Raw genomic sequence first — 20,785 nt, forward strand, 5'->3', positions numbered from 1 at the left:
TTTAGTCCCAGCACTTGGGAGGCAGAGGCAAGTGGATCTCTGTGAGTTCAAGGCCATCCTGATCACATAGTGAGTTCTAGAGATATGTAGAGTGACCCTGTCTCAAAAACAAAACAAAACAAAACACTACTACTAATAAAAAGCCTTTGGGATGTAGCTAGTGTTAAATTGAGAAAAAGACTCTTCAAATATCAACATTCTAAGAGGAAAAAACGGCAAGTAACAACTGCGACCTTGGGGGAAAAAAAAGAGGGCTTCAATAATTGACTTAACAGCCAGGTTCCATTGTCCACACCTCACTGTGAGGAACCACTGTCTAGAGACAAGTGTCAGAGCTCTGACAGGGAAATAGATCGAGTCACTACTCCCACAATTTCTGGGTCTTCAAGAAGCCTCTGTAGAAACCCGAGGCAAAGGATCCTTCTGTCCTCTGGAAATGCCCGCCTGGGGAGTTCTAAGGGTTCTGGTTCTCATCCAGGCCTGGTCTACCTACCTCAAGGCAGACATCTTCCTCTTTCTGCATGACTGAAAGCAAAGCAATGTGGAGGGCGAACCGGAGACAGGCTGAGACAAACTGCTCTACCGGAACCTTTATAGCAGGACAGCTGTAGTTCCAGCCTTGCCAGCTCCTTTCCAAGTCAAACGCTCTTTTTGGAAGGGACTCCAGAACTCTGTGCTCCAAAACAAGTTGCTTTCCAGAAGCTCCTGCTCTCTCTGTGTGCTTCCGTCTCCTGTAAACAGCCCTCACGTGGTCTAAGGGGAACCCACAACTGTGGCCCGGGGTGGGGGTGAGAGTGGCGGGGGGGGGGGTGGGAGGGAATTGAGTGGCACAGTTAGGGATCGAGCAGCCACGCGGGGACAGCGCGGCTGGGGGTGGGGGAGGAGACCAGAGTGTAAGCTGGCTAACAGTTCAACGAAGTTGGGACAGCTCAGATTGGTGGGACAGCTAAGAAAGTAGCTCAGGAGCGAGACGGAGCAACAGGCAAAGAAGAGGGAGGCGAGGAGAGAAGTGACCACAGTGGAGGGGTGACCGGCTTGGAGGGTGAGCCTCACCCGGGAGGCGTGATGTCGCCAAAGGGAGAGACAAGAGATGCGGCGTAGGAGGGCTTACAGCTCAAGAGCTGGGCCAAGAGGGGTCACAGCCCAGAAGGGGTCTCGATGAGGAGCGGCGAGGGACGGGAAGGTGGTTATAGCCGCTGAGTGATCACCGGAGGAGAGCCGTGACAGCAGGGGTTATCAAGGAGAGCGGTGGAGGGTTAGGAGGGGCCCAGCCACAGCGGGCAGCGTGTGGACCGACAGCGCAGGCACGGTGGGTGTGTAAGGACCAAAGATGGTTAACTAGCGGACCATTGGGACCCAAGTAGACTCGGCCACACGCCAGACGGTGGCTAGACCGTGGGCTAGACCGCCGGTCACCGGCCCAGTCCTCAATAGCGCGTCAATTCCGGAAGCCACGGCTCGGTGGGGACTGGGAGGGTCCACAAGCCCCGACCCCCAACACCTAGGGCAGCACCGGGGATGCGCGCGCCAGTCCCGCAGCCGGCCTTCGGCGCCGCGGTTGTGAACGTCCGGTCGCGGAGCTGACGAGGGCCAAGAGCGACCTCTCCACAGGACAGACCTAGACTGCCACCTCGCGGCACGGTGAACATGCACGGCTGCGCGCGCCCCACATCCGGTTCTGCGCGGCTGCGCGGATTGGCTGAGTCGCCTGCCACACGCCTTCCGCCCGGCTGAGCCTGAGCATTGGGCGCGTTGGCGACCAATCGGCGAGGCTCTTGCTGCGGAGTGGCTGACCCTGCCGACGGCCGGAAACGCAAGGGAGGACCTTGCCGAGGTTGTTTTATACAGCTCAGGTCGGGGATCCGTGTCTCAGCTGTCGGACCAGAGGCCTGCGGGCCGAGCTCGAGAGCCATCGGTCCAGGTCGGTTTGAGCGTTTTCAGTTGGCGCCGCCCGCGCAGGGTTCTTCGGGGTCTGGGATCTTTCAGGATTAGGGGTAGTTTTCACTTGTGAGGTCTTGGGTCCTCAGCACCCGTGGCTCCTCCGATCTTCTGCACCCATAGGGCCCACAGCACTCTCCGCTCGTGAGTTCTAGGGTGCCGACTCCCTCTGGCTCTGATTGTCGCCCCCAACTGCCTTGTTCTTTCAGAGTTGTCTTCTGCAGAGCCTAGCATGGGTTTCCTGACCGCCGTGACTCAAGGCCTGGTGCGAGGAGCGGACAGGATGAGCAAGTGGACAAGCAAGCGGGGACCACGCACCTTCATCAAGAGCCGGGGTGCCAAGAGAACTGGCATTTATGCCTCTAATGGGAAGTTTGTGCTGGTAAAGGAAATGGTCCCAGAATTTGTGGTTCCGGACTTGACTGGCTTCAAGCTCAAGCCCTATGTTAATTACCGAGTTCCTGAAGGCACAGACACACCCCTGACGGCCAAAGCGCTCTTCCTGGAAACAGCTGCACCTGCTATTGAAAAAGACTTTAAAGAAGGAACTTTTGATGCTAACAACTTGGAGAAATATGGCTTTGAGCCCACACAGGAAGGCAAGCTGTTTCAGTTGTATCCTAAGAATTTCCCACGCTAGAAAACAGTGACAGTGACCAAAAGTTTGCCTACAAAGTGGAGACAATACTGACCAAGCCTTGGATCCTGAAGAGTAGGAGCAGCTTCCTTGTGGATTTCTATTAAAGTCCTTTAGTATCTCATACAATGTGTGTTTTGAATCAAGTCATTCAAGTGTACTGCAGGGCAGAATCCATGCAGTAGCTACAGAGTACCTAACAAATTCCAACCAAGTCAGGTCTAGCTCCAAGGCAGAGGGTAGTTAACACCTTTTATTGAAATAATTGGGTCAGTAACTGAGAACTGATCCCTTTAATGGCAACCAAAAAAAAAGTTATTTCATCAGAAAATAACACAAGGACTGGGGAGGGAGTTCCGCCCAGACAGTGCTTGCCATGCAGTCAACGAAGACCCAAGTTAAGCCCATGTAAAAAGGCAAGTGTGGCAGCGCATGCTTGTAATCTCAGCACTCGAAAAGAGACAACAGGATCTCCTGGGCTTGCTGCCCAGTCATGTCTAGATTAGTCAGCTAACTTCAGATCCTAGGAAGAGACCTTGGCTCAAAAGATGACAATGCCCTCTTGAATGGCACCTAGATTGACCTCTGTCTGCCACACTCATGCATATGTACATACATACAGAAGCCACAAAACAAGGCACAGTCATAGTGTTGCATACTTGTAGTCCTAGCACTTAAGATACTAGGAAGGGGTTTCAAGTTTCAGATCAGCCAGGCTATGTGGCTATGTGGCAAGACCTTTTCTTTTGAAGACGAGTCTTTCTGCATATCTCTGGCTGTCCTGGAACTCACTACGTAGACCACCAGGCTGGCCTCAACCTCTCAGAGATCCACCTTCAATGTGCTTCCTGAGTGCTGGGATTAAAGGCATGCACCACCACCACCACCACCACCACCACCACCACCACCACCACCACCACCACCACCACACCCAGCTAAGACCCTGCATTAAACAGCCAGAAAGGCGTAATATCTCATACCTATGAGCTCAGTATTTGTGAATCTGAGGTAGGTAGGTAGGTAGGCATCTAAGAATTCAAAGCCAACCAGCCTGGGCTACATCGTGAGCTTATGATCAGCCTGGAATATACAGGCATGGGGGAGGAAAAGCTAGGCTGGGAGTACAGTTCAGTGCTAAATACCCATAAGTTGTCTAACATGTGCAAGTCCCTGTATTTGATGGCCAAAATTTAAAAGAATAAGACACAATTTTTCTCTTCAGAACACTCGTGTATCCTACTGAGGGTTAGACACATTCCAATGCCCTCTTTCCTCCCAGGTAAGACATTGGGAATTTTTCTAGCTACACACCACTGATTTTTTCCCATAAAGCCCATCTATCTAGACATGAAAACTGATGAAGTTATTAATGCTATGAAGAGATGAGTATCCCATACTGACCATGCCAAATACTTCAAGTTTGTGTTCCCTGAAGCAGTTTACAATGTTTACATGCCTCTTTTTATTCTATTACCCATTTTTAAAATGAGTTCAGAGCTGGGAAGTGTTTGGCTAGCATGCAAAGGTTCAGAGGTTAAGAGTATTATCTGTTCTTCCAACACCCACAAGGCGGCTTCACAGTTGTCTGTTACTCTATGTCCAGGTGATCTAACATCCTCTTCTGATCTCTGGGAGCACAGCAAAATACTCATACACATGAAATAATTGTTTGGGTTTTTTTTGTTTTTCCAGATAGGGTTTCTCTGTGCAGCCCTGGCTGGCCTCAAACTCAAATCTGCCTGCCTCTGACTTCCAAGGGCCAGGACTAAAGGTGTACATCACCACCACATGGCATATTTGTTTGTTTTTCCAGACAGGGTTTCTCTGTGTAGTTTTGGTGCCTGTCCTAGATCTGGCTCTGTAGACCAGGCTGGCCTCGAACTCACAGAAATCTGCCTAGCTCTGCCTCCCGAGCCTGGGATTAAAGGCGTGGGCCACCACTGCCTGCCTGGCATATTTTTTTAACTCAAAGGTTTAGGAGCTTACTGGGTAAGAGCATATATTCTTGCAGAGCACCCAAGTTTGGTTTCTAGAACCCATATGGTGGCTCACAATCCCCTGTAACCATATCTCCAGGGGGATCCACTGCCCTCTTCTGGCTTCTTCCAGCATCCACACACAGACATGCATAAATTGTAATTTTTAAAAAAAAATTTAAAAATTTGAAGTTATTTAATTAATACAAATAAGGACTTAAATACAAACGAAGGGCTGAAAATACAAAATATACCCAAGACACTTAGTTGTAGAGCTGGAAAACCCATTCACTGCCAAAACAGAATCAGAAAGTCCATTCTCAAAGGCCAGCACTCCCCAAGTCACATCCAGGAAAGATGCAAAGAATGCAGCCTCAAGCTTGCTTTGTCTCCCACTTCCAGAGGTGGAGAACATGGTCGTAAAAGGAGCAGGTGGCCAGGAGGCTCTTGTCAAAATTCCTTCCACTAAAGAGGCTGAGATCACTGATCTTGGAAGAGGAGCGCAGTTGGCTGCTGCTTTTCATGTCCTCTGTTGATGGAAGGAGAGAGGCCTTCAATTCAACTCTGCTGTGAGCTTTAGCAGGGCCTTCCACATGGTGGTCCACTATTTGTTCATGGAAAGGTGCTGGTGACTCCTCTGCAACCTTCAGGCTGTGGCAGTCTACTGCTCTCATTCCCATGTCATTTTGATCGAAGGACCAGGTGGGTGTAGGCTTCATGGAACGGGAAGGAAGCCAGGACCAGTCAGCCCCATACACTAATGAGTTAGGCATTTCGTGGGATATTAAGACAGTCACGTCCTGCTTCTCCTCTGTAGCAAGGGACAGAGAGGAAAACCAGCATTACTCAAAGCTAATCAGCCTTCATTTATGTCTCCCATCAACTCCCATCGGGGCGGCCATTCCATCAGCACACATTTACTGAGTAGCTGGCAAGTCTGCATAAGAAGAATGAAGATGTGCACAGGTGGGCAGAAAAGAAACAGGATATGCATTTTGCAATGTGCACCATGTCTCTGATATCAGCCTAGGCTATACAAGACCCACAAACAAGGGGCATGCTTCCAAACTACAGGGTTTGGCAGAAACTTTGTAGAAGGAGGTATAACTCATTCACAAAGGGCACAGGAGTAAGATGGGAAGAGGACAGAAAAGAAATGGGGAGCACAGGGCAAGAAAGATGGCTCAACAGTTAAGAGCACTTGCTGCTCTTACAGAAGACCTGGGTTGAGTTTGCAGCACTCACATGGCAGGTAATAGCTGCCAGCACCTCCAGCTCCAAAAATTCCTAAATCCTTCTGGCTGCCTCAGGTGCCAGGCATGCACACAGTGCCCATACATACATGCAGGCAGGCACACACAGACACATAAAATTGTTGCGGGCCGCAGGAATATATCATAAGAACTCAGCTGGTTATGGCAAAGTCACTACCTGGAGGGATCATGGAATTCCTCCAGAGGAAGCCAAATCCCAAGGAGTTTTTGGTGTTACTTGGCTTGTTATATATCAGCTGTATTCTGTTATGAAAATCATGTGTGCCTTCATAGCTTTCCCAATTGACTTTTCCCTAAGAAGGACTAACAGTGTAGACTGAGCACTCTCTGGACATACACATTCCAGGTAATTTGGAGAACAGCCTCAGGAAAAGGCTTTCTCTGGAATCAGATATCTCCCTTGGCCACTTTCAAGGACTACAGGATACACCACCCAGATGGAAGCCCAACTGCCAAGGACTAACAATGATAACAACCCACCTGAAAGTCTCCTGACTTAAATTCCACAAGGAGACACCACCCAGGGGGGCGCCCAACTTCCAAGGACTAACAAGTGATAGCAGCCCACGTACAAGTCTCCTGACTTACAGTAAATTCACAAGAGGACGCCGCCTAGGCCAGGTGGATACTAAGTAATAGTTTTACACAATTTAGCTTAGGCCCTCCTTTCTTACAGCCTTACTAACTTTATAGACCTCTAACTACTTACCTAACCACTTCTAGGAATATTTAGATAAACTTCTGTGCTAACAGCTATGCTCAGCCAGAACTCCCAGTTCAAGCCTCCCTGTATCACCAGAGGCATCTAGCTGTACACAGGTTGCCTAGAGACTGAGCACACTTTCCCCCACCCTGCAGAAAAACGGCAGACAGCTTGGACAGATAGGAGCCACAGGAAAAAAGAAGACAGTTTTATTTTCTCCCATTGACCTAGCAACTTATAGATTTTTAACATCCTTTACCAAACACATTTAAGGTTATAGTTGTGCACGTAAGACCCCTCTTCTTAGATATTACCCATATTTAGCCTTTAGTTGATTCATTAGTCACTTCCCCTTTGGGTCACAAATGGTAATTAACAACTAGTGCCCTTCTTTGTAATTCTTATCAACCCTCCATTTGATCCTGATAGTGGACAATCACTGCCTGAGGAAGTTCAGGCTGAGTGTCCTGGGTGGAGGGAGGATTGTGATTTTGGGGAGATATATAACTGTAAAGCAGAGGACAGAGGGGGAAGAGAGAAGAGAATGGAAGAACGAGATGGGTAAGAACTTGAGAGGAACGAGCTGGGATGGGGAAGAACTAGATTAAAGAGCTAAAAGAGAGGACTAGAGGAACGAGATGGAAGATGAGGAAGAGCCAGATGGGGAAGAACAAGATGAGGAAGAGCCAGATGAGAGAGAAGGAGACAGGAGAGGAGCTGATAGGGGAAAGAACTAGATAGATGAGAACCTAGAAGGGACAGAACTAGATGAAGGAATTAAGATAGAACATAGAGGGGACAGTAGATAAATATAGAGAGAAATCAGGCAAGAAAGGAGCTAGACATGAGAACAGAACTGAAGCTGTGTATAAAGGATGTTATGCCAGAAGAATTAAAGCGAATGGATCAAAGAACTCTGAGTGCGTAGACTGATTTACCGACCCTAAAGATTCTCTGCTGGTTGATAGAGCCTTCCGAGGACCCTGGGAGGGGACTATCGAGGGGCTGGACCCCCATAGTCCTCGTTATAAAATAAATATTTTTAAAAGCGAAAGAAATGGAGAGCACATACAGAGTCAAGAGGCTAAGAGGACTACAGCAAGTGTGAGGAACTGATGGCAACTGCCTCTGGCTGTAACACAATGGCTAGGGACGTGTAGTCCTGAGTAGGTCTGCAGAAGAAATTTCTAATAACTTCCCTAGACAGCCCCGCAGATGAGGAACGTATCAGAAATAAGCCAGTACACATTGCAATGGTATAGAGTCACAACATCATGGAAGAGACATTACGAACAGAGAAAGGAAGTTTCTTTGAGGACATGAAGGACAGAGCAGGCCCACAGTCCAGGAGCAAGGTGACAGCTGGTAAAAGCAATCCCCAAGAACCAGCAGGGACACCAGATATGGTTGTCCCTGTAGTCCCAGTACCCATGACACTGAGACGGGAGGATTGCCTCTGAGTTCAAGGCCAGCTTCAAATATCAAATTTGAAGCTAGCTTGTGTTACGTGAGACTCTGTCTGCAACACACACACACAAATTTAAAGAAATCTTTTTTAAAAAGAGAGAAAAAAAAAAAACTAAAAAGATACAAGAAAGTAGTGACTTAAAGACTAGCAATTTAATGATGGGATCCTGGGGTAGTCTTCAGATTGCTTCTTTTCAGAGGGAGACTAGAGGGAGAGGGGATAAAGAAGAGAAACTGTGATCTGTGAATGAGGAGAGGAAGGAGTTAAGGCTTGGAAAGAGAAAGGGGGATGGGAAATGGTTCTGATCATGTGACTTCATATTGTGGTTCACCAAGCAAATGCAAGAACTTCTACAGCACCCCCTATAAGTGAGGCCCGTTCCCTACAGCCACTGACAGAGTTAGGCTTAACTAATACCTGTGAGAAAGGGAACAAGGGGAAGGCAACATGTGAGGCAGGGCTAGACTGGAGTCCAAGCTGTTCACAAGTAGGAAACTCAGAGAAGGCAGGGCAAGGATGGGACAAGTGGTGACACTCCTGGACAGGACCCCGGTGGAGCCAGGGAACTGTACAATGCAGGAGGACTTAGACAACTGAACTGGGCATGAGGAAGCCAGGATGAAAGTGGGTTCTTGAAACTGAGGTCCAATACAGGTATTGGGCGGGGCTGTGATAAGTTCTGGGTGTGGCCTATGGAGAAAACCACCTGACTCCCTGCCCTGAGGCCAGCTCTATGTCCCCACTCACCAATGGCCGTCTGGCAGTTGAGAATCTTGAAGCCGTTGTGCATGCAGGCCGCCAGGAGTAGGTGGCGGTGGACTGGGTGCCACTTGAGCCTCCACACGCCTCCTTGCACCGGCACGTCTGCCAGTGGCTGCTTTATGTGCCGAGTGTCCCACAGCAGAACGTGCTCATCGTAGCTGGAACCATCCAATCATTGGCATGCAGGAAAGCTCATGCCCACATCTCCCCAAACACCACCCAGGTCCTGTCCACCAGTTTTTTTTTGAGACAGGGTTTCACTATGAAGCCTTGGCTGACCTGGAACTCACTATACAGATCAGGCTGGCCTGAAACTCACAAAGATCCACCTGCCTCTGCCTCCCTAGTGCTGGGGTTAAAGTCCTGCACAAACTGCCTACCCACTTATCTTTAAGGACATACCCCACTTTCTGGACCCAGACACCTGAAGCTTCGGACTCAATTTTGAAGTCCTTGTGGAGAGGAGGTGAGAAATGCACAAACCAGTAGACCCTCTCCAGGGACTCACCTTCCAGTAGCCAGTATATGTTCCTGATGGGGGTTGCTCTGGATGCTGCACACACCCATGGAGTGTCTGTAGGCAAAGCGGAACAAACACGGTAAAGGATGAAATGTCCTAAGACAGGAGCACAGAGGGGCCACGCCCAAGCTCTAACCAGTACCTTTTGCTAGTGAAGACAGGTGTGCCAAGCATCCTAGTGTCCCAGCCTTTTAGAAGGCAGTCATCTCCCCCTGTGGGAAGACAGAGAAGTCCATCAACAATGACATTAATAAGGAATCTATCTGCAAGAGCCGGGCAGTGGTGGCGCACACCTTTAATCCCAGGACTTGGGAGGCAGAGGCAGGCGGATCTCAGTGAGTTCGGGCTACAGAGTGAGTTCCAGGACAGCCAGGACTACATAGAGAAACCATCTCAAAAAACCAAAAAAAAAAAAAAAAAAAAAAAAAGAAAGGAATCTGTAAGAAAGTCTCTTAGGTGCCTTTCATGTGTAATTTTATGGTGACACTTGTTAGGAAGGCCCCAGAGAGAACATCAGAAACAGTCACTAGGCACTCTATCTTCCAACTGAGGGCACCTGGGTAGAAGATCAAAGCGCTGTTTACCGCTCTAGAGACATTTGAACCTGGGAGAATGGAACTGACAAATGAGATACACTAAAGTCTCATGCAATAGCCAACTTTATTCAGAGCATCAGACAATTTATACTGGGGGTTAAGAGAAGTCACATGACTAAAGTGTACAGTCACGAGGGCAAGCTGCATGTGGCAGGCAAGCCACACACACAAACACATGGTTTCCCATAGAGGCATGCAAACAAATAACAATAGCCAGCTGTAATGAATAATCTAAGTACACTAACTCCTATCCACTACACCTGAGGGGCACAAAAGTACAATCCAAGAACAATTCCATGCTTTTGAAGAACCTGAGGTCACAAGACTCTTGTCTTGTTTTCTCACAAGCACTCAGAATTCTCACATGACTCCATGTGACTCACATGACTGTGTTCTGACAGGGCTGTAAGTAGAATAATAAAAAAGAATTAAAAGTGGTATGACAGCTGGGCAGTGGTGGCACACGCCTTTAATCCCAGCATTCAGGAGGCAGAGCCAGGTGGATCTCTGTGAGTTGGAGGCCAGCCTGGTCTACAGAGTGAGTTCCAGGACAGGCTCCAAATCTACACAGAGAAACCCTGTCTTGAAAAACAAAACAACAACAACAACAAACAAAACCAAACAAACAAAACAAAAAGTGGTATGACATTGGGTATCCTAATCATGAGAGTGACTGCTGAGTCATATCTGGCCATAAGACCTTCCAGGAGGATTCTTAGTATCATGACCCCCAGCTGCCCAGGGCCAGAGTGTCCATATCCAAGACTCCTGCCAAGGAGCAACATGAAAGAAGCAGTGGGCACGGGACTACAGTAGGGCCTTCTGGACCCTTCAGCACGCTATGGGCTGCAAAGGGAAATGCCCTATGCAAGTTAAAAAAGGAAAAAAGACCCTTAGGAACAGAGAGGCATCTCAGTGGTTAAGAACATGTATTTCTCTTACAGAGGACCCAAGTTCAGTTCATAGCAGCCACATCAGGTAGCTTAAAACCACCTGTAACATCAGCTCCAGAAGATCCATGTCTTCTTCTGGCCTCCACAGGGGCTTGTACATGTGTGTGCATGCACACATAGATACACAGACACACAGACACACACACGCTCTTAACAACAACCAAAACCAAGCCCTGTGCTTGTTTCATGAAAACTAAAAGAAACAGCAGGACAACTAGCCTCTTGGTCAACAACTAGTCTTTAAAGAAAAGCAATGCCAAGGCAGAAGGTAAAAAACAGCATCCTGACAGAAGGAAAAGACTCAAGAGCAGGGCCCAAAAGCAGGGTGAAGAAGGGAGAGGGAAAATACTGAGCAGTGTCTACTTTACTCACTAACTATTCACCCATTACCCAATCATCCATCCATCCACTATCCACCCAGTATCACACCCATCACTCACACATCAATTTACTTACTTTCCATCCTTCATCTGCCATCTCACATTCATCCATTCCCCACGTATCCAGCACCTACCACCCACCAACTATCCATATACCCATCTAATAGGTATTTACTGAATAGACACTATAGATCCCTGCAATAGACACAAAGGATATGGAGTAAGTACATGGTCTAATTAAGTGGAACAGCAGATAAGCTGAGCTAGGCATGAAGCCAGGTGAACCTAAAGTATAAACTATGGTTCCTGGGTAAATTTGTATAGTGGACTGTGTTCTTCCCTTGTTCTATTACATTTACACACATACACACTCATACACTCCATCTTTATCAGGAAATCCAACTGGATCTGCCTTTACATGGATCCCAAATATACTTCTCACCTTTACTTCTCCCAACTTAGCATGAACCATTCTTGTTCTTTTCTTTTTGGTGGTGTACACCTTTAATCCCACCAGAGGACCAGGAGACAGAGGCAATCGGATCTCTGAATTTGAGGCCAGCCTGATCTACATAGAGTTCCAAGACAAGACAGCAGAGCTACATAGTGAGACCCTGTCTCAAAAATTTTATGTTTGTGTGTTGCCTACATGTATGCATATACACCATGTGAGTTCCTATTGCCCATGGAGACCAGAAAAGGGCATCAGATCCCCTAGAGCTGGAGTTACAGACAGTTGTGAATTGCCATGTGGCAGCTGAGACCTGAACCTGGGTCCTGTGCGAGAGCAGCAAGTGAACCTAACTGCTTAGCCATCTCTCCAGACCCCAGTAAAAGCCACGCTTATCCTCCTCTGGTTGACGGCCCCCAGCTCGGCCCTCCTCTTTTGTAATGTATAACTAACCAGAGCTACTCTTAAGCTTTAAACTATAAGTCAGAAAATGTCACTCCTCTGCAGTTACTCCACTGCAGTCAATCCCCTCTGTGGCCCGCCCTGAGGCCCGCCCTGTTGCCTCTGATGGCAAGCCCTTCTATTTCCACACGGCTGTGCGGCTGCTCTTCTCTCACACTAGGCCCGCGCCTGCTGTGGGGCCACCGCTCACTGCATGCACAGCTCTCCAGCACACTCTTCTTTTTTCCAGAACATTATCACACCGCTGACACTCCATGTAATTCCCTGTTACTACACATTAGGTTCCCCTTTCCCCTTCAGTGTAAGCTTGGAGAAAACAGTCTGTTTGCTAAAGTCTCCCTGTTACATAAACTGCTTGTATTTCTGTTTGTGGATGTGTTTGGTTTTAGTTTTTAGTTTGGGAGGGGGTTGTTTTAGTTTTGGGGGTTTTTGTTCCAATTGTTTTGGTTGGAGGAAATGAAGGTTAGTGTGTCTGGTTTTGTTTTGAGAGAGTCTGGCTAAGCAGGTAGCCCAGACTAACATCAGACTCACAGCAATACTTTCTCAGCCTCCCGAGGACTGGGATTACAGATTGAGCCTCCATTAAAAGCTCAGTAAGCACCTGTTGAGTGAATAGAGGTAGAACTTATCCTAGAATTAAAGAACTTAAAAAATAGGGGGTGGGAACTAAAAAAACTTAAAAAATGAACTCTTCATGGTTCTTACAAAAATCGTTCAAGAGTATGATAGCAAATAACACAGATATGGACCCTGCCCCTGGGGGGTAAACAAAACAGCATTACACATATAACAATAACCATGGTAGATGCTGGGGTCCATGAGAGATTTGGCATGGACTGGGCTAGTGAAGGTAGTGTTGGGGCAGGCTTCTCACTAGACACAGAACCAGAAGCATGGTAGGCACCTTTAAGCCCAGTACTCTGGAAGCAGAAGCAGGTGAATTTCTGTGAATTCCAGGCCATGCTACATAGTGAGTTCCAGGACAGTCAAAGCTACACAGACACACCCTGTCTCAAAAAAACAAAACAAACAAGACCAAAAAGGGAAGCTGGGGCTAGACCACACGAGGCCCTGGGAATCTCAAGTGTTTTAAATTTTATCCTGTCTTCTCTAAGACTATCCTTTCCCAGCTCACATGACTTAGCTCACCTGGACGAGAAGGCACTCAAAATGGCTAATTTTGTTAATTTCTCATTCTCATACAACCAGCCCAAAGTGATAAACCACTCAAAAACTAGGAAAACTACCTATTTTCCTCATGCTTCCTTTAATTTTGGAAGGTAAGCTAAATCTAGAAAAGGACAAACCTGAAATCAATGTGACAAAGTCTACAGAGAGCAGACAAAAAGTAGATGAGAACAGATTTCACACCTCCCATAGACAGTCCAAAGGTCTCACATGTAGTGGTATTGTGTTCCCCAAAATATTGTGCACCCTAATAAACTTATCTGGGGTCAGAGACAGAACAGCCACTAGATACAAAGGCTAGAAAATGGTGGCACTCACACCTTTAATCCTAGCACTCCAGAGGCAGAAATCCCTCTGGATCTCTGTGAGTTCAAGGCCACACTGGAAACAGCCAGGCATGTGACACACATCTTTAATCCCAGAAAGTGAGCCTTTAATCCCAGGGAGCGATGGTAAAAAGGAAAGATATATAAGGCATGAGGACCAGAAACTAGAAGCATTTGGCTGGTTAAGCATTTGGCTGGTTAAGCTTTTAGTTGGTTAAGCTTCAGGCTTTCGAGCAGCAGTTCAGCTGAGATTCATTCTGGATGAGGACTCAGAGGCAGTGTGAGGAAACAGGATCAGCTGAGGATCCGGCAAGGTGAGGTAGCTGTGGCTTGTTCTGCTTCTCTGATCTCCCAGCATTCACCCCAATACCTGGCTCCGGGTTTGATTTTATTAATGAGACCATCTAAAATTCCTGCCACACTTACATACTGAATCACAGCTTTGGCCCAGCCCCATTCTCTCCTCTCCCTGCCCTTCACAAGTCTTCATCAGAGATGACTATATTGATGTCCAACTCACCTGAATACACGAGTTCTGTCTGCCAGTAATTGAAAGCAGCAATCCAGGCCTCAAAGTGATGGGCTGGCCATGAAGCCACTAGCTGGAGTTCAGCCACTCCCTCCTTCAGCATCAGGAGATGCAGCTGCCCCTTAGAATCACTGCTAATGATCTTCAAGGGCTGGTCTCTGACCCTAGAAACAAGGAGCCAATGGAGAGCCTATTAAACTCTATTTACCATCCTTTTCTGGTTTTTGTTTGTTTTTGAGACAGGTTCCTTGTAGCCCAGGTGGGCCTTACACTTGAAATCCACCTGCCTCAACCTGGGCAGGCAAATACAAGAAAGAACCGTTACAACCATCCTCTTCTAATCCTCATATAGGCCACAGGAGGTATTTCTCAGGCAGCATGTAAGCATGCCTCCAAGATGGCCTCTTGGGTATCTGGCAAAGGATGAAACTGTCACATAGCTTGTCACTGAAACCCTGGCTGGTTCCTCTCGACGATGGCATCATCACTACTTACCTAAAAATGCTATGATTTTCTGTTTTAAGGTTAGGACTGACAGTAACATCCAGGTTTGGGGAACCAAGCTGGTAGAAGGTCGCTTTAATTTTTGGAATAGAAACAGGAATTGTTCCTCAGGAGACTCAGACCCCCACCAAACCTGACCCTTACCTTCCAGGTTTCCCAGTTGACCAATCCAGGGACAAGGAGAGACATCTCTCCTCCAGGATAAGGCTGGAAATTGATTGTAGGGTGTAACTGTTCTTCTACTGGAGAGAAAAGGGACACTTGGTCTAGACAAACCTCCATTCCCTAAAGTGCTCCCTGTATGAGCAACGGGCATCAGTTACAACGTGCATCAAACGTACATCTGTTTGTTTTTTGAGACAGGGTCTCCCATGTTGCTCAGGTTCATCTTGAACTTTCAAGTTCAAGCAATCATTTTTCTTCAACTCCCCAAGAACTGGGAGTAGTGGCAGGCTCTGTCTTGCCTCAGTTTTTGTTGCTGTTATTTATGCTTTAATAGTGCTGGAGATGGCGCTCCAGGCTCCTGCATGCTAGACAAGCAGTCTGCCACCAGGCTCTACTCTCAGCCGCTAATTAACATTTCATCAGAGTGAGCTCTTGCCACTTACCAAGCACAGGGCAGGGCCTGAGGACATGGGAAGTCATATCTTAAGGACTTTGCCATATACATAACCTTTGGGCAAAAATGTTTCTCAGTGCTGCCTTTATGCACTGCTAGACACATCAGTCACCTTTGTGGGCTCCACAGACCACTACTGGGACATGCTCTGCATCACCTTTGCCTTCAGAATCCTGGCACATTCTATTCCCAGAGACAAGGAGAATAGAAATGCAATGCTGTTTCCTTTTCAGAGGCCAAAACAGTCTTTAAAATGTTATTTCTCTTGTCTAGGATTTATGTGAGTTTTATTATCTAAACCACCTGGATAGTGTTTGATTCCATAAGCAGGCCACTGTACCAAAGTCTTGGATTTTGTGCTCCTGCCTTGAAATCTGATGCTTAGGACCAGTCTTCCTTCCCTCATTTCTAGGACAAGGCTGCATTCTCAGGCCTGAAGCAAGACTTTCTACCCAAGTGCTCAGTTGCCACCAGTCAGCACCTTCTAGATCTTTTCCCTGACCCCATGATAGCAACAGCATTAGTGTTTGTCCCTGCCTCCCAGTTAGGGCAGTCTGTAGTTTGTTGATGTACTTCTCTTTCCCCCCCAAATCTGGTCCGGGCCCTTCCATAATAATCAGAGAAAGTCATTTTGCAAAAGCATGGCACAGGATCACTGTGAAACACTTGGGGGGGGGGGAAATCACTTAAGAAGTCCGTTCTTCCAATACTCGTAAGAAGTATCATTTCTGGGCTAGAAAAATGGCTCGGTGTTTAAAGCTCTGCCTATTCTTCCATAGGATGAGAATTCAGTTCCCAGCATCCATATCACGAAGCTAACAACTGCCTGGAACCCCAGCTCCAGGGGACCTGACACCTTCTTCTGGCCTCTGTGGGCATGCACAAATCCACACTCACACAATTACAATTTACTGGTACTCTTAGCCTTGGTATAAACTCCATACATGCTTGCAATGCATTCCCTACAGAAACCCAGACCTATGGACCGTCTTCTATTAAGATGCTCCAGGTGACCTCATGTCATCAGAACCCAGTATAACTTAAAATAGATTTCATGATTTCTTTCTTTCTTTCTTTTTTTTTTTTTTTTTTTTCTGAGACAGGGTTTCTCCATGTAGTTTTGGAGCCTGTCCTGGATCTTGCTCTGTAGACCAAGCTGGCCTCGAATCACAGAGATCCACCTGGCTCTGCTTCCCAAGTGCTAAAATTAAAGGCATGTACCACCACCGCCCAGCTCCATGATTTCTTAAAACATTATGACAAAGTCTATCATGGAAGAGACCATTCTAGGAAAATGCCTGCATCAGTGTAGACCCCTCCACTAAGGCCTTTCCAATTAAAGCATGGCCCATTACTGACCTCACATTCCATCAGGTGGAGCAGCTCTATAGATCCACTGGCATTTGCCAAGCCTAAGAGTATGTGGCCAGACACTGGGATATGGCACCTGACGGGAGATCACAGAAAAAGTATGCATTCACAGATTGGAGGAGCATCATGGATTCCAATGATTTGTTATATTTCATTTCCAAAACCAGGTTAGAGCCAACTAACTGTTCTGTCTCCAAACAAAGGCTTTCCAGGTTATAAAACTGGAACTAGGGAGCCGGGCGGTGGTGGCACACGCCTTTAATCCCAGCACTCTGGAGGCAGAGCCAGGCGGATCTCTGCGATTTCGAGGCCAGCCTGGGCTACCAAGTGAGTCCCAGGAAAGGCGCAAAGCTACACAGAGAAACCCTGTCTCGAAAACACAAACAAACAACAACAACAACAACAAAAAAACAAAAACAAAAAACAAAACAAAACAAAAAACCAAAAACTGGAACTTGAGTTGCTTCCCTGACTAATTCTGACACTGGGGCTGGGAAATTGACCAGGGAAATGTCAAGCAGGGCTTTCTACCTCCCAAGGGCAGCAAATGATGGAACCCAGAGTTCAGTTCCCTTGTCTCATTGAAGGCCCCTAGGACATCAATAGTCTGTCAGACCAGATGAGGTTACCCAAATCCTACCATTTCATGTCCAGGATGGCAGAAGAATCCCTTCTTTGGACCTCAACCAGAGGTTTAGCCGTGTTGTCCTCATTGAAACTATACAGGTAGAGACGACCTAAACGAACTTGAGGCTCACTGACATCCAGTGCAGGCTACAGAATATACAGATTATCTGGTTACCTTAACAGACACTGTGATTACAAAGGATGGGGAACAAAATTAAGGGCCAGGATAGGGAGAGAATAGCTTCTGCCTTAAGTAAAAACTCTCAACTTCTGAGAAAAGAATCTCTTTTTCCTGCAAGTGTTCAATGAACAGGGGAGCTCTGCCGGACCCAGTAAAGCCAGGACGGTCCCGACCTGCCTGCAGTTACATGGCCAGTTCCACTCTTATGTGGTTGGTTTTGGGTGCTCAGAGAAACCTTCCGAAGATAAGCACGGTCCTGAAAGGCCCCACTTTACTTTCCCATTAGTTCTCACAGTTCTAGGCTCTTGGGAGGCCAGCAGTTCCTCTCCTCCTGGCCCGGCCTCACCCTCCCAGCCGTGCACCTGGTCCTCCGGCGTTCGCAGCTGGTAGGTTCCACAGGCCATTAGGTGCTGGCAACCCTCTACTGGGCACCACTCTACCGAGTCCGCAGTAAACTCAGTATCCACTGCCTGCAGAGCCTGCAGCGTCCCCGAGCCGCTGCCCGCCATCGAGTCAAAACCAGAAGATGCGTGCGCGACAGCCTCTCCACTTTCCTCAGTCACATCAGACCCTGGGAGACTTCCGGTCCGCAGAAACAGCAGAGCTGCTGCGCCCCCTATCAACCGGAGGACCGCAGCAAGAAGCACGGGCTTAGGGAAAGAGGAAGAAAAACCTCATCTCAAGATGATGCAGAAGCCCTCAAGAAAATTCCTGTATAGTAACAGGTTTAGGGAAACGAGGTTTTTACACCTTGTGGATCCAACTATGTCCCAAAAATGTATGTATCTTGAAATTAACCCCAGTAATTCATGACCGTTGGAAATGCGGTCTTTATATCGGCAAAATGATGCTCTGGGTAAGCTCTGATCTAATATTAGTCTTCGTGTAAGTGAAAACTTGGAAGCATGCAGAGGATTTAGAGAGTGTGCCCTTTGAAGTCTGAAACAATGCATAAATGAGCCCAGAATGCGGTCAGATCCAGAGATTTGCAGCATCTTTCCCCAGCACTTGCAGTAGCTGTAGCAGCAAGCACCTTGATTAAACCATGAAACAGACCCGGAGACAATAATCTCTAGTTTTAGTCCAACCAGTTTTTGGCACTTAGTTACAGCAGCTTCAGGAAGAAAATTCACAGGACACCTGGGATTCCAGCCTGGGAACTGAAGCTGGGATATGGCTATATACCCAGCTTGCAGGCCAGTTAGCAGCTGAAGCAGAGGAGGCACCTAGACCTCAATCCCTCCAGCACTAGATTATTCCAAGGTCAAATAGCTCAACACAGTACAGAAGGGAGAAAAGGTTCCATAATTGAACTACCAGAACGTTCATAGAACAACCTAGACAAGCAGCTACAAAGAACAAGAGATAGGATAATCAGAAGGGGAGGTCGGGGTGGTAACAGATATGGGGAGAAAACAAAAATGACCTGATATACCCCTTCCCTGCACAGCAGCATCTGTGCTAGTAGGTGTAGAAGAGTTGATGGAAAGAACCCACAGGCAAGCCCAATGTATTCCATCACCTTTACCAGCAATGCCTCTAGGTCAGTTGTTCAACCTTGAGTGCTAAGTGGAATTTTCTGATGCAAAGGTGGCAGAGTAAAGAAGCCCCTGCTGGTCAGGGGACAAGGACAAGATAAAGTCCCAACCTGGCCTTTTTTTGTTTTGTTTTTGTTTTTTTCAAGACAGGGTTTCTCTGTGTAGCTTTGCGCCTTTCCTGGAACTCACTTGGTAGCCCAGGCTAGGCTCGAACTCACAGAGATCCGCCTGGCTCTGCCTCCAGAGTGCTGGGATTAAAGGCTTGCGCCACCACCACCCGGCTCCTGGCCATTCTTCTTAAAGATACAAATATCACAGCTTGTAGCCCAAGAAGTTCGACCCACATAGGAACCCTTTACCACAACAGTCCTAACCACTTAGTTTATCCAAATGGAGACATGGAGGGCTCAAGTCAGCTGCTGTTGGTAGCAATATTTTACAATATATACACACATCTCCCCACCCCAATGACATCACAAAGATTGATGTTCAACCTAGGATCTGAGGCAGAATCCCAACTAGGCTAGCTAAAAACCACCATGGCCTTCAGAACAGAAAAGGGTGTTTCTTGGTATAGGTCTGACATAGGCACCTCTCCAAGCTTAAACACTCAAGGGATGGTGCCACTGTGAGTTTCAGTTATCTTCCCCTCCAGGCCACTGTGTACCATAAAAGCAGAAACAGCCATAGAGATACTACTTATAAACATAAGGCCATCAAAGGGTTGTGCTCTGCCAGAAACAGCACTGAGCACAGAGAATCAAGGAATGTGGTAGAAATGCAGTAGGGAAGAGCAGAGCAGGGACCTGCACACCAACCAGAAGGCAAGCAGTCAGGTAGGAAGCTTGAAGCACAAAGGACCATACCCTGAGTTAAGGTTCCAGTCATACAGATGGGTTCATTTCTGCAAAGTGAGCAAGATACCAAACAGCCCCCAGACACCTGTGGTTCTCCCAAAGAACACAGTGCTATCCTGGAGACCACACCTCTGCAGTGAATGAGGCACTGGCTCTCCTTTGGCTGCCTAGACCCCAACCCATCTACTCCAACCCACAATTGGAACTGGGGCAGCAGTATACTACTAGCTCCAAGGGTCTCTGTGCCTAAAGGTGATAATTTACAAATGTAGGGATATATAGTACTGTGCTGGCTAGTTTTGTCAATTTGACACAAAGTAGAATCATTTTGGAAGAAAGCAATTATGAAATGTCCCCTAGATTGGACTGTGGACAAACCTGTCCTGAATTTTCTTGATGATTGACTTGGGAGGGCCCAGCTCACTGTGGACAGTGCAAGCACTGGGCTGGTGATCTTGGGTGCTATAAGAAAGCAGGCTAGGCAAGTCATGAGGAGGAAACGAATAAGCAGCCTCTGCTTCACTTCCTGTCATGACTTCCCTCAGTGATGGACAGTGATATGGAACTACAAGATGAAACAATCCCTCTTTTCTCCAGGTCATGGTGTCTGTATCACAGCAATAGAAACCCTAACTAAAACAAGTACCCTTTAGTAACTAAAACAGTAGCCAGCCTACTGGAACACTCCATAGCACCTGCCACCAGATAGGAAAGTCTTCCTTGTGCTCCTAGCTAACATACTCTGCGGCTCAGAGGCCAACCTGGAGTGATGGCAGGTCTTCCTGGTCTAGTATTATAATCCGTTCCATTATACTCAGTTCTTCTCAAAAATAAAGCTGAGCCAGGCGTGTTAGTACACGCCTTTAATCACAACACTTGGGATGCAGAGGCAGCTGGACCCTCTTTGAGTTCAAAGCCAGCCCAG

At 47.4% G+C, this 20,785-nt stretch overlaps 3 protein-coding genes across 8 annotated transcripts in view; 1 reads left to right on the top strand and 2 right to left on the bottom strand.

Annotated features, from left to right (window-relative positions):
• The window catches only part of Pnpla7 (patatin like phospholipase domain containing 7), an 88,197-nt gene extending 87,467 nt beyond the window's left edge, over positions 1-730 (bottom strand). For 2 of the 3 annotated variants that reach the window (XM_037204709.1, XM_028868700.2), the window contains exon 1: positions 494-729. In XM_037204709.1, coding sequence (XP_037060604.1) covers positions 494-507 — 14 coding nt within the window. In that variant the 5' untranslated portion in view covers positions 508-729. Of the gene's footprint in view, positions 1-493 lie in introns of all 3 variants that reach the window. The other variant, XM_028868699.2, reaches the window with a different exon arrangement.
• A 145-nt stretch (positions 731-875) lies between these two features.
• Positions 876-2,701, top strand: Mrpl41 (mitochondrial ribosomal protein L41). 2 transcript variants are annotated; one of them, XM_037204710.1, is made up of 2 exons: positions 876-1,042; positions 2,148-2,701. In XM_037204710.1, the coding sequence occupies exon 2, from the start codon at positions 2,171-2,173 to the stop codon at positions 2,576-2,578; it is 408 nt and encodes a 135-aa protein (XP_037060605.1). In that variant the 5' UTR covers positions 876-1,042; positions 2,148-2,170; the 3' UTR covers positions 2,579-2,701. The 2 variants fall into 2 exon arrangements, with proteins under 2 accessions (XP_037060605.1, XP_028724540.1); XM_028868707.2 differs by lacking the exon at positions 876-1,042 and adding an exon at positions 1,731-1,921.
• A 2,010-nt stretch (positions 2,702-4,711) lies between these two features.
• Dph7 (diphthamide biosynthesis 7) lies at positions 4,712-20,525 on the bottom strand. 3 transcript variants are annotated; one of them, XM_028868695.2, is made up of 9 exons: positions 17,828-20,525; positions 17,298-17,431; positions 16,646-16,733; positions 14,812-14,906; positions 14,155-14,327; positions 9,421-9,490; positions 9,267-9,332; positions 8,744-8,916; positions 4,712-5,362 (listed from the first exon to the last, which is right to left on the bottom strand). In XM_028868695.2, the coding sequence occupies exons 1-9, from the start codon at positions 17,972-17,974 to the stop codon at positions 4,926-4,928; spliced, it is 1,383 nt and encodes a 460-aa protein (XP_028724528.1). In that variant the 5' UTR covers positions 17,975-20,525; the 3' UTR covers positions 4,712-4,925. The 3 variants fall into 3 exon arrangements, with proteins under 3 accessions (XP_028724528.1, XP_028724529.1, XP_037060606.1); XM_028868696.2 differs by lacking the exons at positions 17,298-17,431; positions 17,828-20,525 and having other exon boundaries at positions 14,812-14,909; positions 16,646-16,953; XM_037204711.1 differs by lacking the exons at positions 17,298-17,431; positions 17,828-20,525 and having other exon boundaries at positions 14,812-14,964; positions 16,646-16,953.
• Between the last annotated feature and the right edge of the window lie 260 nt (positions 20,526-20,785).

This window comes from Peromyscus leucopus, chromosome 4, assembly GCF_004664715.2.
Source record: "Peromyscus leucopus breed LL Stock chromosome 4, UCI_PerLeu_2.1, whole genome shotgun sequence".
NCBI classification, from domain to species: domain Eukaryota; kingdom Metazoa; phylum Chordata; class Mammalia; order Rodentia; family Cricetidae; genus Peromyscus; species Peromyscus leucopus.